The 21,866-nt window shown below is 36.0% G+C and overlaps 1 protein-coding gene across 1 annotated transcript; it reads right to left on the bottom strand.

The window, feature by feature from the left end:
* Positions 1 to 2,862: 2,862 nt before the first annotated feature.
* Positions 2,863 to 20,871, bottom strand: nop9 (NOP9 nucleolar protein). Its single transcript, XM_084121070.1, has 12 exons — positions 20,807 to 20,871; positions 19,845 to 20,050; positions 17,367 to 17,603; positions 15,570 to 15,764; positions 14,769 to 14,876; positions 13,665 to 13,806; positions 12,204 to 12,396; positions 9,029 to 9,169; positions 8,039 to 8,158; positions 4,823 to 5,041; positions 3,964 to 4,069; positions 2,863 to 3,171 (listed from the first exon to the last, which is right to left on the bottom strand). The coding sequence occupies exons 2-12, from the start codon at positions 20,032 to 20,034 to the stop codon at positions 3,017 to 3,019; spliced, it is 1,806 nt and encodes a 601-aa protein (XP_083977196.1). The 5' UTR covers positions 20,035 to 20,050; positions 20,807 to 20,871; the 3' UTR covers positions 2,863 to 3,016.
* Positions 20,872 to 21,866: the final 995 nt, after the last annotated feature.

The raw sequence follows: 21,866 nt of genomic DNA, 5'->3' as shown, positions 1-21,866 counted from the left end.
CAATTCCGATGACCGGCACCACACACACCTCACTGCATTTCATGCAACAAGTTACACATAATTAGCAATGTCACCATGAAATCAAAATGGACTATTCTTATTCTTCTTCTTAATATTTTTTATTTAAATGCAGTGTTTATTAGAAATGCATGGTTTATTTCTGCACATCATTATCTAACTTTTCTAAAAATGAAGATTAAAAACCACAAGCTTCAAATTTAGGGGGTCAAAACTTTAATATAATAGCTCTATCAAAGCTCCATCCACTGTCTATCACTGGCAAAGCCTAACAAGTAGCTTAGGACATGCTAACAACATGCTAATTCACGCTAATAACTTTAAAACATGTTAGAAACATGCTAATTCATGCTAGTAACATGGTAATTCATGCTAACGACATTAAAACATGTTCAGTCATGCTAGTAACATGGTAATTCATGCTAACGACATTAAAACATGTTCAGTCATGCTAGCAACGTGTTAATTCATGCTAACAACATGCTGAATCATGTTAGCAATGTGGAAAAACCTGCTAATTCATGTTAGCAATGTGTTAAATCAAACTAACATAATTATAAAAAAAATATAAATATAAATCATACTAGCAACCTGTTAAAACATGCTATAAAAATGTTAAATTATGCAAGCAACATCATGCTAGCAAAATGCTAATTCATGCTAAAATCATGTTAATTCATGCTAACAAAATACAGAAAAATGCTAGCATCATGATTGAACACTTTGGTAACATGAATTAACGTGCTAGCAACATATATAATGTTAAATAATGTTAACAATATGCTAATTCATGTTAATATTTAAAAAAAAATGCCAGCAATATAAAAATGCATCTTAGCAATGTGTTCAAAACTGCTAAATCATGTTAGCAATGTGCGAGAACATGCTAATTTATACTAGCAACATGCTTATTTATGTTAGCAAACTGTTAAATCATGTTAACGTATTGAAACATGCTAGCAAAATGCTAAATCATGTTAATTCATGCTAACAAAATAGAGAAAAATGCTAGCATCATGATTGAACACTTTGGTAACATGAATTAATGTGCTAGCAACATGCTGAAACATGTTATCAACATATATAATGCTAAATAATGTTAACAATATGTTAATTCATGCTAATAATATTTAAAAAATGGCAGCAATATAAAAATGCATCTTAGCAATGTGCTCAAAACTGCAAAATCACGTTAGCAATGTGCGAGAACATGCTAATTTATACTAGCAACATGTTAGCAACATGCTTATGTTAGCAAACTGTTAAATCATGTTAATGTATTGAAACATGCTAGCAAAATGCTAAATCATGCTAACAATGTGTTAAAACATGCTAATTCATGTTAGAAAAGTGTTAAATCATACTAGCAACATATAAATTCATGCTAGCAATGTCTTTCTCTCTCTGTCTTTCCACTTCACTAAATTTAAAGCTTATAAAGCTTTCAAACGGCTTTGTAAGAACAACATCAAAGTTTATCCCAACGAACTTTACTAATCTAAAATATGAATAATTCACAAAAAAGTGAAATATTTCCCATCACATGACGCGTCCGTTCAGAGCTCAGGCGTGTGAAACTGCTGGCGTTCGGAGGCTCTATCAGCTCGTTGGTTTTGACTGCATCAGGAGAATTCCTCAGCTGAATGTCACGTCGCCCCGATGATCAGATTCAGGGGTTTGACGTTCCTCCTCAGTCTCTCCCACACAGATAGAGGAGATCGCAGCTGCCTGACCTTCACTCAGCGGGACAACACTGCAAACCTCATCTGAAGATACATGTGCACAACAGCCAGCACTTCCTTCTCTGACCTCTGAGTGCCTTTACAGAAACGCAAGAGCCGCATTCCTCATGTTTTTATTTATGAAGGCTGATTCAATGACTATAAAAACACTCTTTTATGGGGACGTTCTGGGGTTTCATTATTTTCCAAATAGAGATATTCAACTCATCTGGTGAAAAAGTATTCATCAAATTTATTTTAATTCACTCTAGTGAAAAATTAATTCAATTTATATTAATTCATGATTTGTTTCATCTGGTGAAAAAGTACTAAATAAATTTCTTTTAATTCACTCTAGTGAAAAATTAATTAATTAATTAATATTCATTTATGTGTCCCCCAAGTCATCTGGTGAAAAAGTACTAATTAAGTTCATTTAAATTCATTATTTTTTTAAGTTACTTGGTGAAAAATTATTAATTAATTAATTTGATTTGTCCTCATGATGTCAAAAAATCTTAATTCATTTAGATTAATTCATGATTTCTTTGAAGTCGTCTGGTGAAAAATATATTCAATTTATATTTATCCATGATTTTTTTCCAAGTTATCTGTTGAAAAAATTATTAATTCATTAATTTAAATTCATGATTTCTTTTGACACAAAAGTATTAATTAAATTAAATTAATAAAACTATTAATTCATTCATTTAAATTAATTCAAGATTTTTTTCCAAGTCATCCGGTTTGTTTATTTATTTATTTTTATATTATTTATTTATATTAATAAATAAAAAAGTCTAATATCTAGTCTAACTTCTCATGAAATATATATATATATATATATATTTATTATTATTATTTTTATTTTTTTCCACATCACAATATATATCATAGAAAAACAAACATCACAATGTAATTTTTTCCAACATTGCGCAGCCCTAGTGAGCGGCATCCAGATAAACTTAAAAATATGCATTATGATGTGTGTAAAAATGCTATTGTGAACGTTTGATCAGTTATCCAGTGGTTATGATTTATGGCCTGTGGTTAGCGATGTCACTTCTGGATGATTTGTCGCATACATCAGTCAGATGTGTTGCACAGACATACGCAATAATAGCATGTTTTGATGTTTTTTATTCAAAAATGCATCTTCAAAAGCGATTATATGAAACTTCCTCATGACTAAAACGTCTCTCGATGGTGTCGTCGTTCAGCTGGAATGATTAACAACATCCACAGGAGTTTGTGGAACGTCTCTGTGAGTGAACTCGTCACTCCAGAATATCCCTGAACATCTTCCTCTTCTTCGACTCTCCCGTTTGCGCTTCCATCCAGTCGCCCTGGCGCTTCAGGAACGACGTCAGACCGAATTTGGCCCAGATGTGCCTCGCAAACCGATCGGGTCGAAGCTGAGATTCACTGGGGACTGAGACACCAGAACAGAACATGATCAAGATAAAATAACGTCACCGCTCATATTAACCTCATCCTTCCCTCGGCTCATTTTGACCCAGAAATCAGGACTTTTGTCGCACTTGAACCACGAATACACACATTTCTTTTTGAATGAATTCGAGGAGTTTTGTGGTTGAAATTTTTAAAAGTAACAAATCCTTCCCTCTCGTGTTAATTTGACCTCTTTAGGAACGAAAAACAAAAAATGCTCAAAATTCAAAATAAAAATGCTAAAACTTTAACAAAAAAATGATTTTATAATGTTTATAATACATGTGTATCTGAATGCACACTGAAGAGAACTGCCTTTAGGACCCAGCGGAATATAGAGATATAAGGCCATCTACAGTCATGCAATATCATGGTATATTATTTTTTATTAGAGGTCGGCAAAGACACCCAATGTAAGATATTTTGAGCTGAATTAAAAGGGTTTTGGATGAAATTGTGAGTAATTTTGAATTTAAGTTGAAATAATATGAGGAATGTGCTTAAATTGCTATTTATTTATTATTTAATGATCAAATCTAGACATTTAAAGGTAAATAAAATACAACAAAAAACTTGCATAAAAAAAAATCTCACTAACTAAAATTGCTTTTATGGTGATGTTCTGGGGTTTCATTTTTTTAAATTCTTTTCAAATAGAGCTATTTAAGTCATCTGGTGAAAAATTATTAATTTATTAAATAATATGAATTAATTTACTTTTTTCTTCAGTTTATCTGGTGAAAAATGTATTCATGATTGCATGTTTTCTCACCGAGTTTGTCTGCTATTCTCTTCCTCTGACTGATGGTGGCGCTGTTCCACACAGCCTCCAGCAAACGACTGCCGTACATCGAACACGCCAGATCCACATACATGTCCTGCCACAGAGATTACATTATTTATTATTATAACCTTTATTTTACCAGGAGAGAAAGCACATTGAGATCAAAAATCACTTTTGCAAGAGCGTCCTGGACAAGATTATCAGCAACACAACTCGCGTGGGTTTAACAAATAACATTCATCCACACATATATAGAAAACACACAGGCAAATGTAATAATAAAATAAGTAAATCAATACATAAGTCAGTGTTTCTGTCTCCAAATCTTTCAAAATCACTTTAAAAATGTCCAATGAAACCTGAGTTTCAACTTAAAGGTGCAGTGTGTAAGTTTTAGCGCATCTAGTGGTGAGGTTGTGAACTGCACCCAACCACGGTTACGGTGGCCGACAGGAAGTGATGTCGTCGTCTGAGACAGCAGAGAGTAGCTGTTAAACAATGAGGTTTCTTTACAAAGATCACGATATTATTGCAAATATTACTGTTACTTGTTCATCATTGTGTCAGTGTTTTATTCACTGACTTTAGCTCGCTTCTTTACACGAAGAACAACATAGTGACGAAATACATTTGTCCGTTTAGGGCCACCGTAGAAACATGTTGGAGCAAAATGGCTATTTCAACGTAACGGAAATAGGAAATAAGGTCTTTATACACCACTGAAAACATAGATATGTATATGATATTGTATTTCTGTCAACAGATCCTCGTTAATATTACACACTGCACCTTTAATTCAAACGTGTTAGAGACAGAGCTGAGCTGTGTGGAGTTTGTGAAGCTTTACCTCCATCTTCCTCAGGATCTTCCCCCGGCCCTTATCGCTGGCCAGCGTCACCATCACCTGAAGCGCGTGGCTCCCGAAGGGGTCAGTGGCGAAGGTCAAGAGGTCACGGGGGCAGAGGTCATGAAGGCTGTTCATCAGAACCGATCGCTCTTTAAACCCGGCCAGCGCTTGAACCAGCCGAGAGCCGTGATAACACACTGAGAAAGCCTGAGGAGAAGCCTGAACACACAGACAGAGCATGTCACCTGCATACTGCACTTTACTTACTGCATAATGCACTTTACACACTGAATACTGCACTTTACACACTGAATACTGCACTTTACACACTGCATACTACACTTTATATACACCATACTACACTTTACACACTGCATACTACACTTTATATACACCATACTACACTTTACACACTGCATACTACACTTTATATACGCCATACTACACTTTATATACTGAATACTACATTTTATATAATGCATACTACACTTTACATACTGAATACTACATTTTATATATGGCATTCTATACTGCATACTACACTTTATATACGCCATACTACACTTTACATACTGAATACTACACTTTATATATGCCATACTACACTTTATATACTATATATCCTACATTTTATATATGGCATTCTATACTGCATACTACACTTTATATACGCCATACTACACTTAACATACTGCATACTACACTTTTTATACGCCATACTACACTTTACATACTGAATACTACACTTTATATATGCCATACTACACTTTATATACTGAATACTACATTTTATATATGGCATTCTATACTGCATACTACACTTTATATACGCCATACTACACTTTACATACTGAATACTACACTTTATATATGCCATACTACACTTTATATATGCCATACTACACTTTATATACTGAATACTACATTTTATATATGGCATTCTATACTGCATACTACACTTTATATACGCCATACTACACTTTACATACTGAATACTACACTTTATATATGCCATACTACACTTTATATATGCCATACTACACTTTATATACTGAATACTACATTTTATATATGGCATTCTATACTGCATACTACACTTTATATACGCCATACTACACTTTACATACTGAATACTACACTTTATATACGCCATACTACACTTTATATATGCCATACTACACTTTATATACTGAATACTACATTTTATATATGGCATTCTATACTGCATACTACACTTTATATACGCCATACTACACTTTACATACTGAATACTACACTTTATATACGCCATACTACACTTTACATACTGAATACTACACTTTATATATGCCATACTACACTTTATATACTGCACTTTACATACTGCATACTACACTTTATATACGCCATACTACACTTTATATACTGAATACTACACATGATATAAGGCATACTACACTACATACTACACTTTATATATGACATACTGCACTTAACATACTGCATACTACACTTTTTATACGCCATACTACACTTTACATACTGCACTTTATATACTCCATACTACACTTTATATACTGCACTTTACAGAGTAAAGTATTTTATTTTTTTATAAAATACTAATATTTTCAATAAGCTTATATTTTTAGTTTTCATGTTAATCTTAGCTTAATTTTATGTGATTTATCATTTTTATTAGTTTTTATTATTTAAAGTTTAATTTATTTTTAAATTCGGTTTTGGTTTTTATTTATTTCCAGTTACTAATTTTACTGCTTCTTCAACATTTCTAATTTTGTGCAGTTTAAGTTTTCCAACTAATATTTATATTTTATTTTATTTCAGCTATATCTCAATGAACAGAAATGTTTTTATTAGTTTTGCTTTTAGTTAACGATAATGAACCAGAGAATTATTTCTTTTCAGTAAGAGTTTGAATGTGATTGGTTATAACAATTCCATGCCTCATTATAAAAGGGGGTGTACACTTATGCAACCATGTAATTCTAGGTTTTTATTTTGTCTTTGTTTTTCCTTAAGTTTATATTTGTTTGTTATATGCATTTTGTTGCATTAAAGGTGAACAAAGATCTTGGATTAATTGTTTTTACATCTGAAAAAGCTGCAATTTTAAGCAAAAATGATACAACCTATATCAGTTTGATGAATTAGCCAGTCAATATGGCAGAGCAGATGTTCCCTGCTTACTGCATACTACTTAGTGCACACTTGGAGTGTGTAATGAAAAACGTCAAACAGTAACTTGATACAATGTTTCTTTCTGCATGACCTCATGTCACACATCATTAATTGAAATAAAATCGATATCGCGATATGGCGTAGTGCGATTATCAAATCATAAAGGCTGTGGTGATTTAATTAAATAAATAAATGTGTGCAGGTTTATTTTAATTGCAGGGACACCAAAAAAATTAAAGTTTAAAAATTAAGACTGAATTTTTACAGAATTAAAAATTAAATTATTTGTACAATTTTTATTCATTTTTTAATGATGGTTTAAACTCAAGAGGAAAAAAGGCATTTTAAATTATTAAATTATAATAATAATTTTAATAATATTTAAATTTCTATGCAGATTCACTCCCTGACAAAATCATTTATTTTATAATAATATATACTATAATATATATATTATAATAATTATTACATTATTTGTTTTTTGTTTTCAAATAGTGTTACACAATACATATCAAAATTTCACAATGTCAGTGTTTTTCCAGTGTTATGCAGCAGCATCTAGTAGTTAAACTTGAAAATAATTGTTATTATGTGTAAATCGATCAAATATCGAGTCGATAAGATGGTTGATGTTACTTTTTGTTCATTTTTGCCACACTGGAAATGGAAGGTCGAGTCAAAAGCATTGCATTGTGGGATACAGTCTCTCCTGCAGCTGCGTTCACATTTTTGCCTTGTCCAAATACCCACACTAGCGGTCTAGTGAGAGCGTGAAAGTAAGTGCACAAGACTGTACCATGTCTTAAAAATGCCACAGTGCCCTTAATGCACACTAAACCCACACTATCCCTAATACCGATTCGGAGCTAAGCGTATCCCATCATGCATTATGTTCGGGGCATTATGCATTCATTATGCCAAATAGAGGAGAAACGTCCTGCACGTAGACAAGTGGTCGAGAGCAAAGGCCGCAAGTGTGTGTGTTTGGACAAGGCATTTGATAAAAGTTCCCATAATGCACACTACACCCACACTCACCTGTGTGACGGAGTCGCCCTCTGCTGGCTCGGTGTTGTAATACACTTCATACGTCAAGAATGACAGAAACAGAGGCAGACAAGAAACTTGCAGAGACGCCGGTTCACTGCAGTGAAAGGCCTGATGGGAAATGGAGTTTAACATTTAATATCAGCTGATCTTAATGAAATACCAGACTTTATCAACTATTCATGAGGAATAGTATTAAACAAATGTGTGTAAACGTGCAATTAAGGGCCGGTAATATTATAATAAGATCCTCTTCATACGTCAGAAGGGAAGTGAAATCTGATCGGCCTATTTTCTGACACGCTTGCAGAGAAAGGCTCACCAGAACACAGTTACTGGGTTTCACTTTTCATGTTTTCTGGGTTAGTAGAAGCACCGATTATAGCACTTACACACAGAAAAAGTCAGATTTTCATGATAAGTCCTCTTTAAAGGTGCAGTGTGTAATATTTAGGAGGATCTGTTGACAGAAATGCAATATCATATTCATATCTATGTTTTCAGTGGTGTATAAAGACCTTACTTAATGAAGCGTTATGTGTTTATTAGCTTAGAATGAGGCATTTCTCTCTACACACACCGCGGGTCCGCTTACATCCACATGTTTCTACGGTGGCCCTGAACGGACAAACGCGTTTCATCACTATGTTGTTCTTCGTGTAAAGAAGCTTCAGCTAAAGTCAGCGAATAAAACACTGACACAATGATGAACAAGTGACAATAATATTTGCAATAACATCGTTTTACTGAATAATCAAGTAAACATAATTTCTTAATTAATCTTTGTAAAGAAACCTCATTGTTTAACTGGCGACTCTCTTCCGTCTCAGACGACGACATCACTTCCTGTCGGCCACTGTAACTTCTGTTGGGTGTAATTCACAACCTCACCACTAGATGCGCTAAAACTTACACACTGCACCTTTAACTCCAGAAATGTGTTGATTACAGTTAGCGATTAGTGCAGTAATTCCTCCTGACCTGCATGAGGCGCTGTAACAGTTCTGCCTGCCTCTCCTCCCACTGAACGCAGCTCTCCACCATCTGCACCACGACCGCGATGTTCCCCGCCGCGAGAATCGCCTCGAAACCCTCCATCAACTCGTCGAAGATCTTCAGGAACTGAGCAGATGGAAATAAGAGGCACATGTTAAAGGAAATACATGGTTTCTGCACTTTTTTTTTTTTAAGTCAAAGTTAAAGCTTTTAAAGACCTTTTTAAAAATTAATACTGTACATTAGAGGTGTGCAAAAATGAAAAAACATGTATCTCGAACTTAAATTGATTTCCAGCGGCATTTTTGACCTATATAAGGGCGTATTTTCCTAAACTGATTAGATGTATGCATACATCGCGCAGTGAAAGTATTTAGATGCATCAAAGTCAAAGTGTCATCTAAAATTTAAGACGTCTCAAAAGTAAAAAGAAGACTTTTTATGGCCTTAAATGTAAAAAAAATTATTTAAGACTTTTTAATAGGGGTGAAATGGATTGCAGTTTGCGGATTAACTGCTAAATTTAACCATCATAGAGTGAAAGTTTATAATTTGGACGTGTTTTGTCTTCACATTCAAACAATTTTAAACGCGGAAGAAGAGGCGAATCGCGTGTTATCTGTGAGTACAGCCACACACACCTGAAGCGTGTGCAGAGAGAGAGACAGAGAGAGGGAGAGAGAGAGAGAGAGCAAAAGAGGAATCAACCGAATTGATTCCTCTTTTGCGTTTCCTTGCCCTTGAACTGACACATAAACACAAAATTATGTCTAAATACCCGTCTCGGCAAGTATTCTCTTGTTTATGTCACAAGTGAACAGTTGAGAAAGAAACCGGATGTTTGTCAGTTTTTCCGGTCTGTGCATTCGGTCTTAAAGGATTAGTTCACTTTCAAATGAAAATTAGCCCATGATTTACTCTCCCTCAACTCATCCTAGGTGTATATGACATTTTTCTTTCAGGCGAATACAATCAGAGTTATATTAACAAAATGTCCTGGCTCTTCCAAGCTTTATAATGGCAGTGGATTGCAACCAACAGATTGCAACTATCCAAAGTGCATCTATCCATGATTAAAGTGCATCTATCCATGATAAAAGTGCATCTATCCATCATAAAAGTGCATCTATCCATGATAAAAGTGCATCTATCCATCATAAAAGTGCATCTATCCATCATAAAAGTGCATCTATCCATCATAAAAGTGCATCCGTCCATGATAAAAGTGCATCTGTCCATCATAAAGTGCATCTATCCATGATAAAAGTGCATCCATCCATGATTAAAGTGCATCTATCCATGATAAAAGTGCATCTATCCATCATAAAAGTGCATCTATCCATCATAAAAGTGCATCTATCCATCATAAAAGTGCATCTGTCCATGATAAAAGTGCATCTGTCCATCATAAAAGTGCATCTATCCATGATTAAAGTGCATCTATCCATCATAAAAGTGCATCCATCCATGATTAAAGTGCATCTATCCATGATAAAAGTGCATCCATCCATGATTAAAGTGCATCTATCCATCATAAAAGTGCATCTATCCATCATAAAAGTGCATCTGTCCATCATAAAAGTGCATCTATCCATGATAAAAGTGCATCCATCCATGATTAAAGTACATCTATCCATGATAAAAGTGCATCCATCCATGATTAAAGTGCATCTATCCATGATAAAAGTGCATCTATCCATCATAAAAGTGCATCCATGATAAAAGTGCATCTATCCATCATAAAAGTGCATCTATCCATCATAAAAGTGCATCTATCCATCATAAAAGTGCATCTGTCCATCATAAAAGTGCATCTATCCATGATAAAAGTGCATCCATCCATGATTAAAGTGCATCTATCCATCATAAAAGTGCATCCATCCATGATAAAAGTGCATCTATCCATCATAAAAGTGCATCTATCCATCATAAAAGTGCATCTGTCCATCATAAAAGTGCATCTATCCATGATAAAAGTGCATCTATCCATGATTAAAGTGCATCCATCCATGATAAAAGTGCATCCATCCATGATTAAAGTGCATCTATCCATCATAAAAGTGCATCCATGATAAAAGTGCATCTATCCATCATAAAAGTGCATCTGTCCATCATAAAAGTGCATCTATCCATCATAAAAGTGCATCCATCCATCATAAAAGTGCATCTGTCCATCATAAAAGTGCATCTATCCATGATAAAAGTGCATCTATCCATCATAAAAGTGCATCTGTCCATCATAAAAGTGCATCTATCCATCATAAAAGTGCATCTGTCCATCATAAAAGTGCATCTATCCATGATAAAAGTGCATCTATCCATCATAAAAGTACATCTTTTATGATGGATAGATTCACTTTTATCAGCCATTCACTGCCATTATAAAGCTTGGAAGAGCCAGGACATTTTTTAATATAACTCTGATTGTATTCGTCCATTGGCGTCGGAAGAAAAAAAAAAGTGGGTGGGTCCTCCCCCAGAAAAATGTTACTGGAGTAAATACCATTTCATTCTGGTGCCTTTTAATTAAACAAGTAAACTAAACCACTTAACGTCGGGCGGTTCTTTGCCTCCACGTCGTGCATTAAATGCACAGCTATCCGTGGATTATCCCCCTAATACGGTAATTTGCCAGCAATGACAACTTAAAGCTGTTATTGATGTTTGCAATGCAATATTTGACTGGAAAGGTACAACGGGCGGTTACTTTCGTCAGTTGCGGCTCGTTGAGAAATATAATGTAGCGATTCACCGGAAATGGAGTTTAATTTATTAATTTTAATAAAAAAAAATATTTATTTTAATTCCTCAAGTGGAATGGATTTGACTGACGGCGCTCTGAAAAGCGAACAGACAAATGCGCTGAATTAGAGACGGTAAAAGTGAGTGGGTATAATATCATTGATCTTAAAAAGTGGGTGGGTCCTGTCCCACCCATATACAATGGTTCCGACGCCCATGTATTCGTCTGATAGAAGAAAGTCATATACACCTGAGGATGACTTGAGGGTGAGTAAATCATGGGCTAATTTTCATTTTTGGGTGAACTATACCTTTAAATTAAAAAAAACTAAAAACTAATTGAAGACTTTTTAAGGATGCGCGGGAACCCTGGAAAGAAGATGCGGAACATCACTAGCACTGGTAAAGAAAGCATCACCAGTTTGAAGGGTGTGGACGCCGCGATCAGGCTCTGGATGGGGAAGTTTGCGATGGGATGAAGAGCCAGAGGCATCAGGTGAGATCTCAGGTGGTTCCTGTAAACGTCTCGCAGCAAAGCTTTCTGGGAGAACTTGAAGATCTTCTGGAGGAGATGACTCCCGGACGGGTCCTTCATGAACACCAGGAGAGGACTGAGGCGGAAACACAGTTACGAGTCAGTGCTCAACATCCACACTGCAAACCATTACTCACATGATTTATCATCACAGCATTTTTTCTTTTATCAAATCAACTTAAATACTTGATGTGGTTCAGATAACATAATATTTTGAGTTTCTGTTGATTAAACCAATCTCCTTCATTGTATCAACTCAATTTTTTTAATTTCGATGAACTTAAAATTTTAAAGCAACCAGGTTACTTCTTTTTTAGGTTATATATCGCATATATCGCTCGATCAGTGTTCATTCTGACAGCAAATTTTGATTTAGTTTTAGTCATAGTCTTTTTAGTTTTTAATTTCGGTTTTCATTTTTATTTATTTTCACCTAATAATTTTAGTGCTTCTTCAACATTTCTCATTTTGTGTAGTTTAAGTTTTCCCAACTAACATTATTATTGTATTTCAGCTTTATTTCATGAACAGAAATGTTTTTAATAGTTTTGCTTTTAGTTAACGACAATAACCGGAGAATTATCACTCATACAACACAGTCTTCTGACTAAAATACCATTTAGTTTTAGTCATACTTGTTTTAGTTTTAATCGACGAAATACAATAAGATTTTAGTTGACTAAATATAATGGGTTTAGTTAAATTGTAATGCATTAATTTAGAATTTCTCTAAAATTTCCAAACCCATTTTATACTCGCGGAGAAAAAAAATATATTAACCAGTTAATATGAATGATTTTAAAGTTTGAACATGCAATACAGACACAGATTTAACTGTTGTGACATAAAAAAAATTAAAATCACTTTTCCTAAAGTAGAACACAGTCTTCTTTTCAATTAATGATATATGCATTCTTTAAAGCAACTTGAATACATCATACATAATTTATTTGTATAAATTAAATATAATTAATCCTTATTAAAGAGCAGTGAATGCAGTTTTTCTTTTGTTGTTGCCCTTTACTACCCATTAGGTTTATTGCGCACTGTCACTTTAAGAACGAATGCGCGGATCCAATGCACTGATGCACGTGTGTTTACGATCAGTTCTGACTGGATCTCTTCCCAAATCAGCCCTACCTAACATTTTCATCTAGTTTTTATTCGTTGACGAAAATGTAAATAGATTTTCGTCATAGTTTTTGTCATTTAAAACAGTTTTTTATTCAGTTATAGTCTCGTTTTCGTCTATAAAAAAATTATTTTCGTCATTATTTTCGTCAACGACATTTTTTTATAGACAAAAACGAGACTTTTTACACTGCGCTCGATGATCTTCCTCACCTGACTCCAGGAGCCGAGCTGAGTGACGTCAGGTATCCCATGATGCTCTTGTTGAGCTTCTTGCACAGTTTGGGTCTCTTGCGGTGACACACCGTCAGCAGAGTTTGTAGAGCAGCGCAGGCCGTCAGATTCGACACGAAGACTGTGAAGAAATGCAACATCGGAGTTTGATTTGAAGAAAACACACAGTTGAACATCACTGAAATTTTAATGTAGAAATTTAGAGAATATAGAAATATAGTGCAGGGTTATTACAGTTAATTAAAACCATAAAAAAACATTTGTTACTTGAAATAAAATAAACATTAACTGAAATAAAATGGAATTATATATATATATATTTGAGCTAGTTGCCTTTAGTTTAACTTGATGCATTAACTAAAATTACAACTTTTAAAAGTATTTCTGTTGATTGAAATAAAGCTGAAATATAGTATAAATATTAGATGGAAAAACTCAACGAAAATTAGAAATGTTGCCTTGGCAATAGAGATCTACCGATAATCAGTTTTCCCGATATTTAAGCATTTTCCCATAATCAGGTATCGGTTCTGTAATATTGGTTTCACTGATAAACGGTAAATATAATTGCCATAAAACTATATAAAATAAATAAATATCGGTTCTGAATATCGGTTATCGGGCACGTAAACATGCAAATAATTGGTATCGGTAATAAAAAAACAATATCGGTCCATCTCTAGTTGGCAATAATAGTTGAAGCACTAAAATTATAAACTGAAAAGAAAAACTAAAACTGAAACAGCAATATTTAAATAAAAAAAAAGACAAAAGCACATACTGAAAGTACTAAAAATTTAACTAAAATGAACAAAAAAGCTAATTCAAAATACTAATAAAACTAAAATAAAAACACAGACTTGATATACTAAAATCACCAAAACTGAAATAAAAATGAATAAAAAATAGACATAAAAAAATATATATTATAGCAATTGTAGTGCAGGGTTATTACAGTTAACTAAAACCATAAAAAAGTGTTACTTATAAAATAAGATAAACGTTAACTGAAATAAAATTTAAATTATATATATATATTTCAGCTAGTTTAACTTGAAAACGCTGGTGGGAAAATGTCATCACCGTTGATGTTTTCCATGAGACGGTCGGCCAGATGCTTCAGCTCCCACCAGAACGATGTGGGAATCTCAAAGTCCACCAGCTCAACTTCACATCTTCTGTCCTTCTTGCCTGAAACACATTAAACAGAATACAGATGATCAGAGGCTCTAGATAACGAAGACGGAGACAGAAACCAGAACCGTAAGAAACGAGTCCGGTTTAAACACGGGTGAAGTTAAACACACCACATGTTTCGGCCGTGAAAGCATGGTAGTGGACTTGTGTTCATCAAAATGTTTCTACGGTGGCCCTGAACGGACAAACGCGTTTCGTCACTATGTTGTTCTTCGTGTAAAGAAGCTACAGCTAAAGTCAGCGAATAAAACACTGACACAATGATGAACAAGTAACAATAATATTCGCAATAACATCGTTTTACTGAATAATCAAGTAAACCTCATTTCTTAATTGATCTTTGTAAAGAAACCTCATTGTTTAACTGGCTACTCTCTGCTGTCTCAGACGACGACATCACTTCCTGTCGGCTACCGTAACTTCTGCTGGGTGCAGTTCACAAACTCACCACTAGATGCGCTAAAACTTACACACTGCACCTTTAAAGTACAAATTAGACAAAACGAAAAAACTTCAAACAAACGTATGAAGTGTTCAAAAGTCCATATCTCCATATCTCCCGACATAATGTTTTCAATCTATTTCCACGTCCTGTATGACACATAAAGGCCTGAGAACGCAAACCCTGAAACAGGTTCCAGGAGCAAGCCTTATGATGATGATGATGATGATGATGATGTTTCTGACCTTTCTGAGCGCCGGCTGGTTCTCGGGTCAAGCATCCGCTGAGCACGTGCATGAGTGTCCGGAGCAGATGCGATCCGTACGGATCCTGAGCGAACGCCAGCAGATTCTCCCGGACCACTGCACTCACACGCTGCACCTGAGCCTCCAGCATCCCACAATGCTCCTCTTCGGCCCCTGTGACGTCAGACTCCTCCTCTGTAGAGGAACATGAGATGAGGAGACACTGTGAGCACAGGTCACCAGCTTCAGTGCAGATTCACAAACGCAAGCGCCCGAGCGACACTCGAGAGTTAACCATAATGTCCTGGATCTTCCAAGCTTTATAATGGATATAATGGTTCATTGAATAAAAGTCCATAATTGAAAATAACTGAAGGAAATATGTATTTGCTAAGCCATCTAATTTGATTCATATTCTTTTGGGCTCTCTGCCCAATATTTAAAAATAAAAATGCAATGAAAATACTCGGTATCGGCAAATACAAAAAAAATAAAAATATCGGTATCAGGCTCGTATCTACTTTTTCTTTATATTCATCAATTTTATTTATTTTTAATCTAATTGAATCTGTTAAATAGATGAATAAATAACTAATAACTTTTACAATTTTAACTTATTTACTTGTTTATTTTAATGTTATCTGTTTATTTAAATCAAACTACTTTTTATTTATATATGTATTTATAATTTTTTTGCTGAGCAAACTAATATTATTTTGGTCTCTCGGCCCAATATAAAAAAATAAAAAAATAAAAAAATGCAATGACAATACTTGGCATCGGCAAGTACAAAAAAATAATACAAATTACCGGTATCAGGCTCGCACTGAAGAAAGTGGTACCAGTGCATCCCTAGAAATATCTTTAAAAAAATAATACAATTTTTTGGTGTGTTTTATTTAATTTAAGTTATTTTATTTAAGTGTGTTTTTGAGACTGTCTTTGGTTCACTGCAGTTTTAAGGAGAAAATTTACACATGGTTTGTCTTAAAGCATATTAAAAACACCACATAGACACATAAGGTGTGTTGGACATGGACATGTGACCGATCGGCGAGAGTAGCCGCGTGCCGGCGGGAGGAGCTGCAAACGGAGACGTGAAGTCGGACACTTTCTGGTTCCCGTGGTGACCGCTCACGTGGTGTTCGCATACTTTACCACAGCTGAAGTGAAATAAATGCAATATTTGCCTAATAATACACAGATGTTTCAGAGACATTTTCATTCAGTAGTTTATGTACTGCTTCATACAGCGTCTGTTTGAACAAGAATAAAGTTCAACATAAGCTACTATTAATGAAGTGGAGTCTACGTTTTTGAATCAGTTTTAATTTGATAAACATGACACAATATAACATCGCAACGACATGAAAAGAGTGTTCACTGTTATAATAAACTGATCTGTGAGCTTTAGAGGAACTAAAGGTGTTCGAATAAACACGAAACACACGTGATCGTTGTCATGCGGTGAATCCGGCCAATCGTGGAACAGCTGTGTCATCATCAGCCAATCGTGGAACAGCTGTGTGGTCATCAGCCAATCGTGGAACAGCTGTGTGGTCATCAGCCAATCGTGCAGCTGCTCTTGAGAAGCTGCGCTGGCTGAGTTCTCCGGCTACTCTCGAGTCGCTCTCGCGGTGCTTTGATGGCACACGTCACAGTCACGAGGCGTCGGCGCTGGATCAAGTCGGACAAAATTTCTAACCGGCATGCACTGCTTCAGTCAGCCGCCGGTCGGTCTGCCTAAGTCCAACAAGCCTATAAACAACATTAAACGCTGGATTTCCGTGGCCTCACCTGTCCACCTGTGCGCCTGTCTCACTGCGCTCTCCATCACATGACCTCCACACTGATCACACGCCACGGCTGTGAACTCTGACCCCGTCTCTCCTCCCAGTTCCTCCAGCACTTCTGCGACCTGAGCCGGACTGGCCAGAGCCAGCAAACCCTCCAGAACCAGACTCCCCGTCATGTCCGTCGCCACCAGGAGCGCTTTCCCCTTCACCTCCGCCAGCACGTTCTCCACAAACACACCTGAGCACACAACAACAACACAACTGAGCACACAACACAACACACAACACACCTGAGCACACAACAACAACACAACTGAGCACACAACAACAACACAACTGAACACACAACACACCTGAGCACACAACAACAACACAACTGAGCACACAACACAACACACAACACACCTGAGCACACAACACACCTGAGCACACAACACACCTGAGCACACAACACAACTGAGCACACAACACACCTGAGCACACAACACACCTGAGCACACAACACACCTGAGCACACAACACACCTGAGCACACAACACACCTGAGCACACAACACACCTGAGCACACAACACACCTGAGCACACAACATGTTCTAAAGAGAGAAACCCGTAATTTAGAGCGTAAATGGAAAAAACACACTTTAGAATGTGTCTTTAGAATCGCGTGGAAAGACAGTATGTCACGTTATAAAAAGGCCCTAAAAGCGGCCAGGGCTGAGCACCTCTGCAAACTAATAGAAAATAATCAAAATAATCCTAGGTTTTTATTTAACACCGTGGCTAGACTAACAAATAAACAGACGTCACCCGAACAAAATATCCCGTTACAGTTTAGTAGTAATGATTTCATGAACTTCTTCACTGAGAAAATAGAAAGCATCAGAACCACAATTGTAAACGTTCAATCCTCAATCGCACCTTATAATTCAGCCTCAATTATCCCCCCGCAAGAACAATTACAGTGCTTTACAACTATAGAACAAAAAGAGTTAAATAAACTTATCACTTCATCTAAAACAACAACATGTTTATTAGATCCTATACCAACTAAACTACTGAAAGAAGTGTTACCACCTGTGCTTTCCCCTTCACCTCCGACAGCACGTTCTCCACAAACACACCTGAGCACACAACAACACACCTGAACACACAACAACACACCTGAGCACACAACAACACACCTGAGCACACAACGACAACACACCTGAAGCGCTTTCCCCTTCACCTCCGACAGCACGTTCTCCACAAACACACCTGAGCACAACAACAACTACACACCTCAACACACAACAACAACAACACAACTGAACACACAACAACAACACCTGAGCACAACAACAACACACCTCCGACAGCACGTTCTCTACAAACACACCTGAGCACAACAACACACCTGAACACACACACACACACCTGAACACACAACAGCACACCTGAACACACAACACACCTGAACACACAACAACAACAAACCTCCGACAGCACGTTCTCCACAAACACACCTGAGCACACAACAACACACCTGAACACACAACAACACACCTGAGCACACAACGACAACACACCTGAAGCGCTTTCCCCTTCACCTCCGACAGCACGTTCTCCACAAACACACCTGAGCACAACAACAACTACACACCTCAACACACAACAACAACAACACAACTGAACACACAACAACAACACCTGAGCACAACAACAACACACCTCCGACAGCACGTTCTCTACAAACACACCTGAGCACAACAACACACCTGAACACACACACACACACCTGAACACACAACAGCACACCTGAACACACAACACACCTGAACACACAACAACAACAAACCTCCGACAGCACGTTCTCCACAAACACACCTGAGCACACAACAACACACCTGAACACACAACAACACACCTGAGCACACAACGACAACACACCTGAAGCGCTTTCCCCTTCACCTCCGACAGCACGTTCTCCACAAACACACCTGAGCACAACAACAACTACACACCTCAACACACAACAACAACAACACAACTGAACACACAACAACAACACCTGAGCACAACAACAACACACCTCCGACAGCACGTTCTCTACAAACACACCTGAGCACAACAACACACCTGAACACACACACACACACCTGAACACACAACAGCACACCTGAACACACAACACACCTGAACACACAACGACAACACACCTGAACACACAACAACAACAAACCTCCGACAGCACGTTCTCCACAAACACACCTGAGCACAACAACACACACACCTGAACACACAACAGCACACCTGAACACACACACACCTGAACACACAACAGAACACCTGAACACACAACAACACACCTGAACACACACACCTGGACACACACACACCTGGACACACACACACCTGGACACACACACACCTGGACACACACCTGAACACACACACCTGAACACACACAACATCAGGGTCATCTTGTTTTCATCAGGCTCACCTTTGTCCTCCTCATCGGTGAATCCCTCCTTCAGTCGGTCACTGACGCGCCGGAAGTAACTGACCGTCCCGCCGTCGAGCCGCTGCTTCTTCGACCCGCCGTCACCGATGTTCCCCTGAACGGCCCGTTTATGACCCTTCTGTTTACCCTTCAATAACCTTTGACCTTTGGCTTCCATCTTCTCAAGCATCACCTTGATCTCAAACCTAAAAAATACATGTAATATAATACAGGAAACACTGTATTATGATGGTATTAATATGGCACTGCCACAGTATTTTTTTATTGTTGTACTAAACCAAGAATTGAATTACCATATTCAAATGTTCACATGATACTACAGAAATACGTTATCATCACGGTAAGAGTAAAAAAATAAAAAACACATTTCCACCACATAAGAAAAACATTATGTTTCTGTAAATAATAATATTGAGATAAAAGTTGAAAATATGACATACAAAGTCATATTTATAAGATTAAAAAAATGACATAAAAATCATATTCATGACATAAAAGTCTTAATTATGACATAGAAAGTCATAATTTCGACTATATAATCTCACAGTAATGGTGTAACGTCATAATTTAGACATTTTTTACTATAATTATGACTTTTTGTGTCATACTTTACATTTACTAAAGCATGATATTTTTTATTTACTTGTGGCGATTATGGTCTTCCATAGTACTTTGATTTATAGTATTTTAAACGGTATTTTCCATGCTAGTGCACTAAAACAATAATGGTAATTGTACAATCACCATGTTATTATAACGATGGTCCTGACTCCTGTTTTCTTACTGTCAATAGTATCAAAATAGTTGACAATAATACGAGCGACAATCGCTTAAGTATGAGTCACTAGATTAATCAGCACGATCAATTATTGCACTGATAAGCGTGCAAAAAAAATGCGAAAAGCACATAAATAATAAATAGTATGTAATATTGAGCTTACCAGTGTGCTTCTGCTCACATGTGTACGCAGAAGGCGACGCAACCTGATGACGCAAGAGCGACGTGATGACGGACAGCGGCCGCTTCACAAACAAAAGTCCTGTCACGCAAATTACACTGTATTTTCTTTTCCTGTTTGTTGTAGTCTATATTTGTTTAATATGTGTACACTATATGTTGTATTATTGTCATGTTTATTATTTGTATGTGACTGGCATTCAATAAAAAAATAAGATCCTGTCACGCAGAACACGGACGTTTTTTAATAAAAGAAAACATAATTTGGTGTATAATTACTGTAGTTCCTCTATATTTTAGGCATTAACAATAAACTATAAAAACTTTAAACTTAAAAAAGGAATGCTTTAAATCATAACTATGAAATGATGCCATAAAAAGACATAATTATTATGGCATGTAAATATCTCATAATTTCGATGAATAAAATTATTACATAATTAATTATACTGCCATAAATATTACATAAAAATTAAAAATGATGACTTAGTATGCCATCATTTTGACTTTCTAAACGTTTACCTGGGAGAATGTTTTGGGTCCAAAGGCCACGGGACCGAAATTACAGCTTATATTGAATTTATTTACCAATATGGACCTAACAAATCGAGTTTACAACAAATCAAATCGAGTTTACGAGTTTATTCACAACTGACCGCCATAAAACTCCGAAAGAAGAAGAAGAAGTTTATTCACGAGCAAAAGTCCTGTCACGCAAATGACACTCTATATATTCTTTTCCGATTTGTTGTAGTCTATATTTGGATTATTGTCATATTAATTATTTGTATGTGACTGGCATTCAATAAAGACAACATAGAATAAAAAAGTCCTGTCACGCAGAACACGGACGTTTTTTAAAACAACAACAAAATAAAACATAATTTGGTGTATAATTACTGTAGTTCCTCTATATTTTAGGCATTACCAATGAACTATAAAAACTATAGACTTATAAAAGTAATGCTTTAAATCATACTTGTGAAATTATGCCATAAAAAGTAATAATTATGGCATGTAAATATGTCATAATTTAGACTTAG

The sequence above is a fragment of the Abramis brama genome, assembly GCF_963993115.1.
Source record: "Abramis brama genome assembly, chromosome: 7".
Classification (NCBI taxonomy): Eukaryota; Metazoa; Chordata; class Actinopteri; order Cypriniformes; family Leuciscidae; genus Abramis; species Abramis brama.
This window is presented reverse-complemented; position numbering and strand designations above follow the sequence as displayed.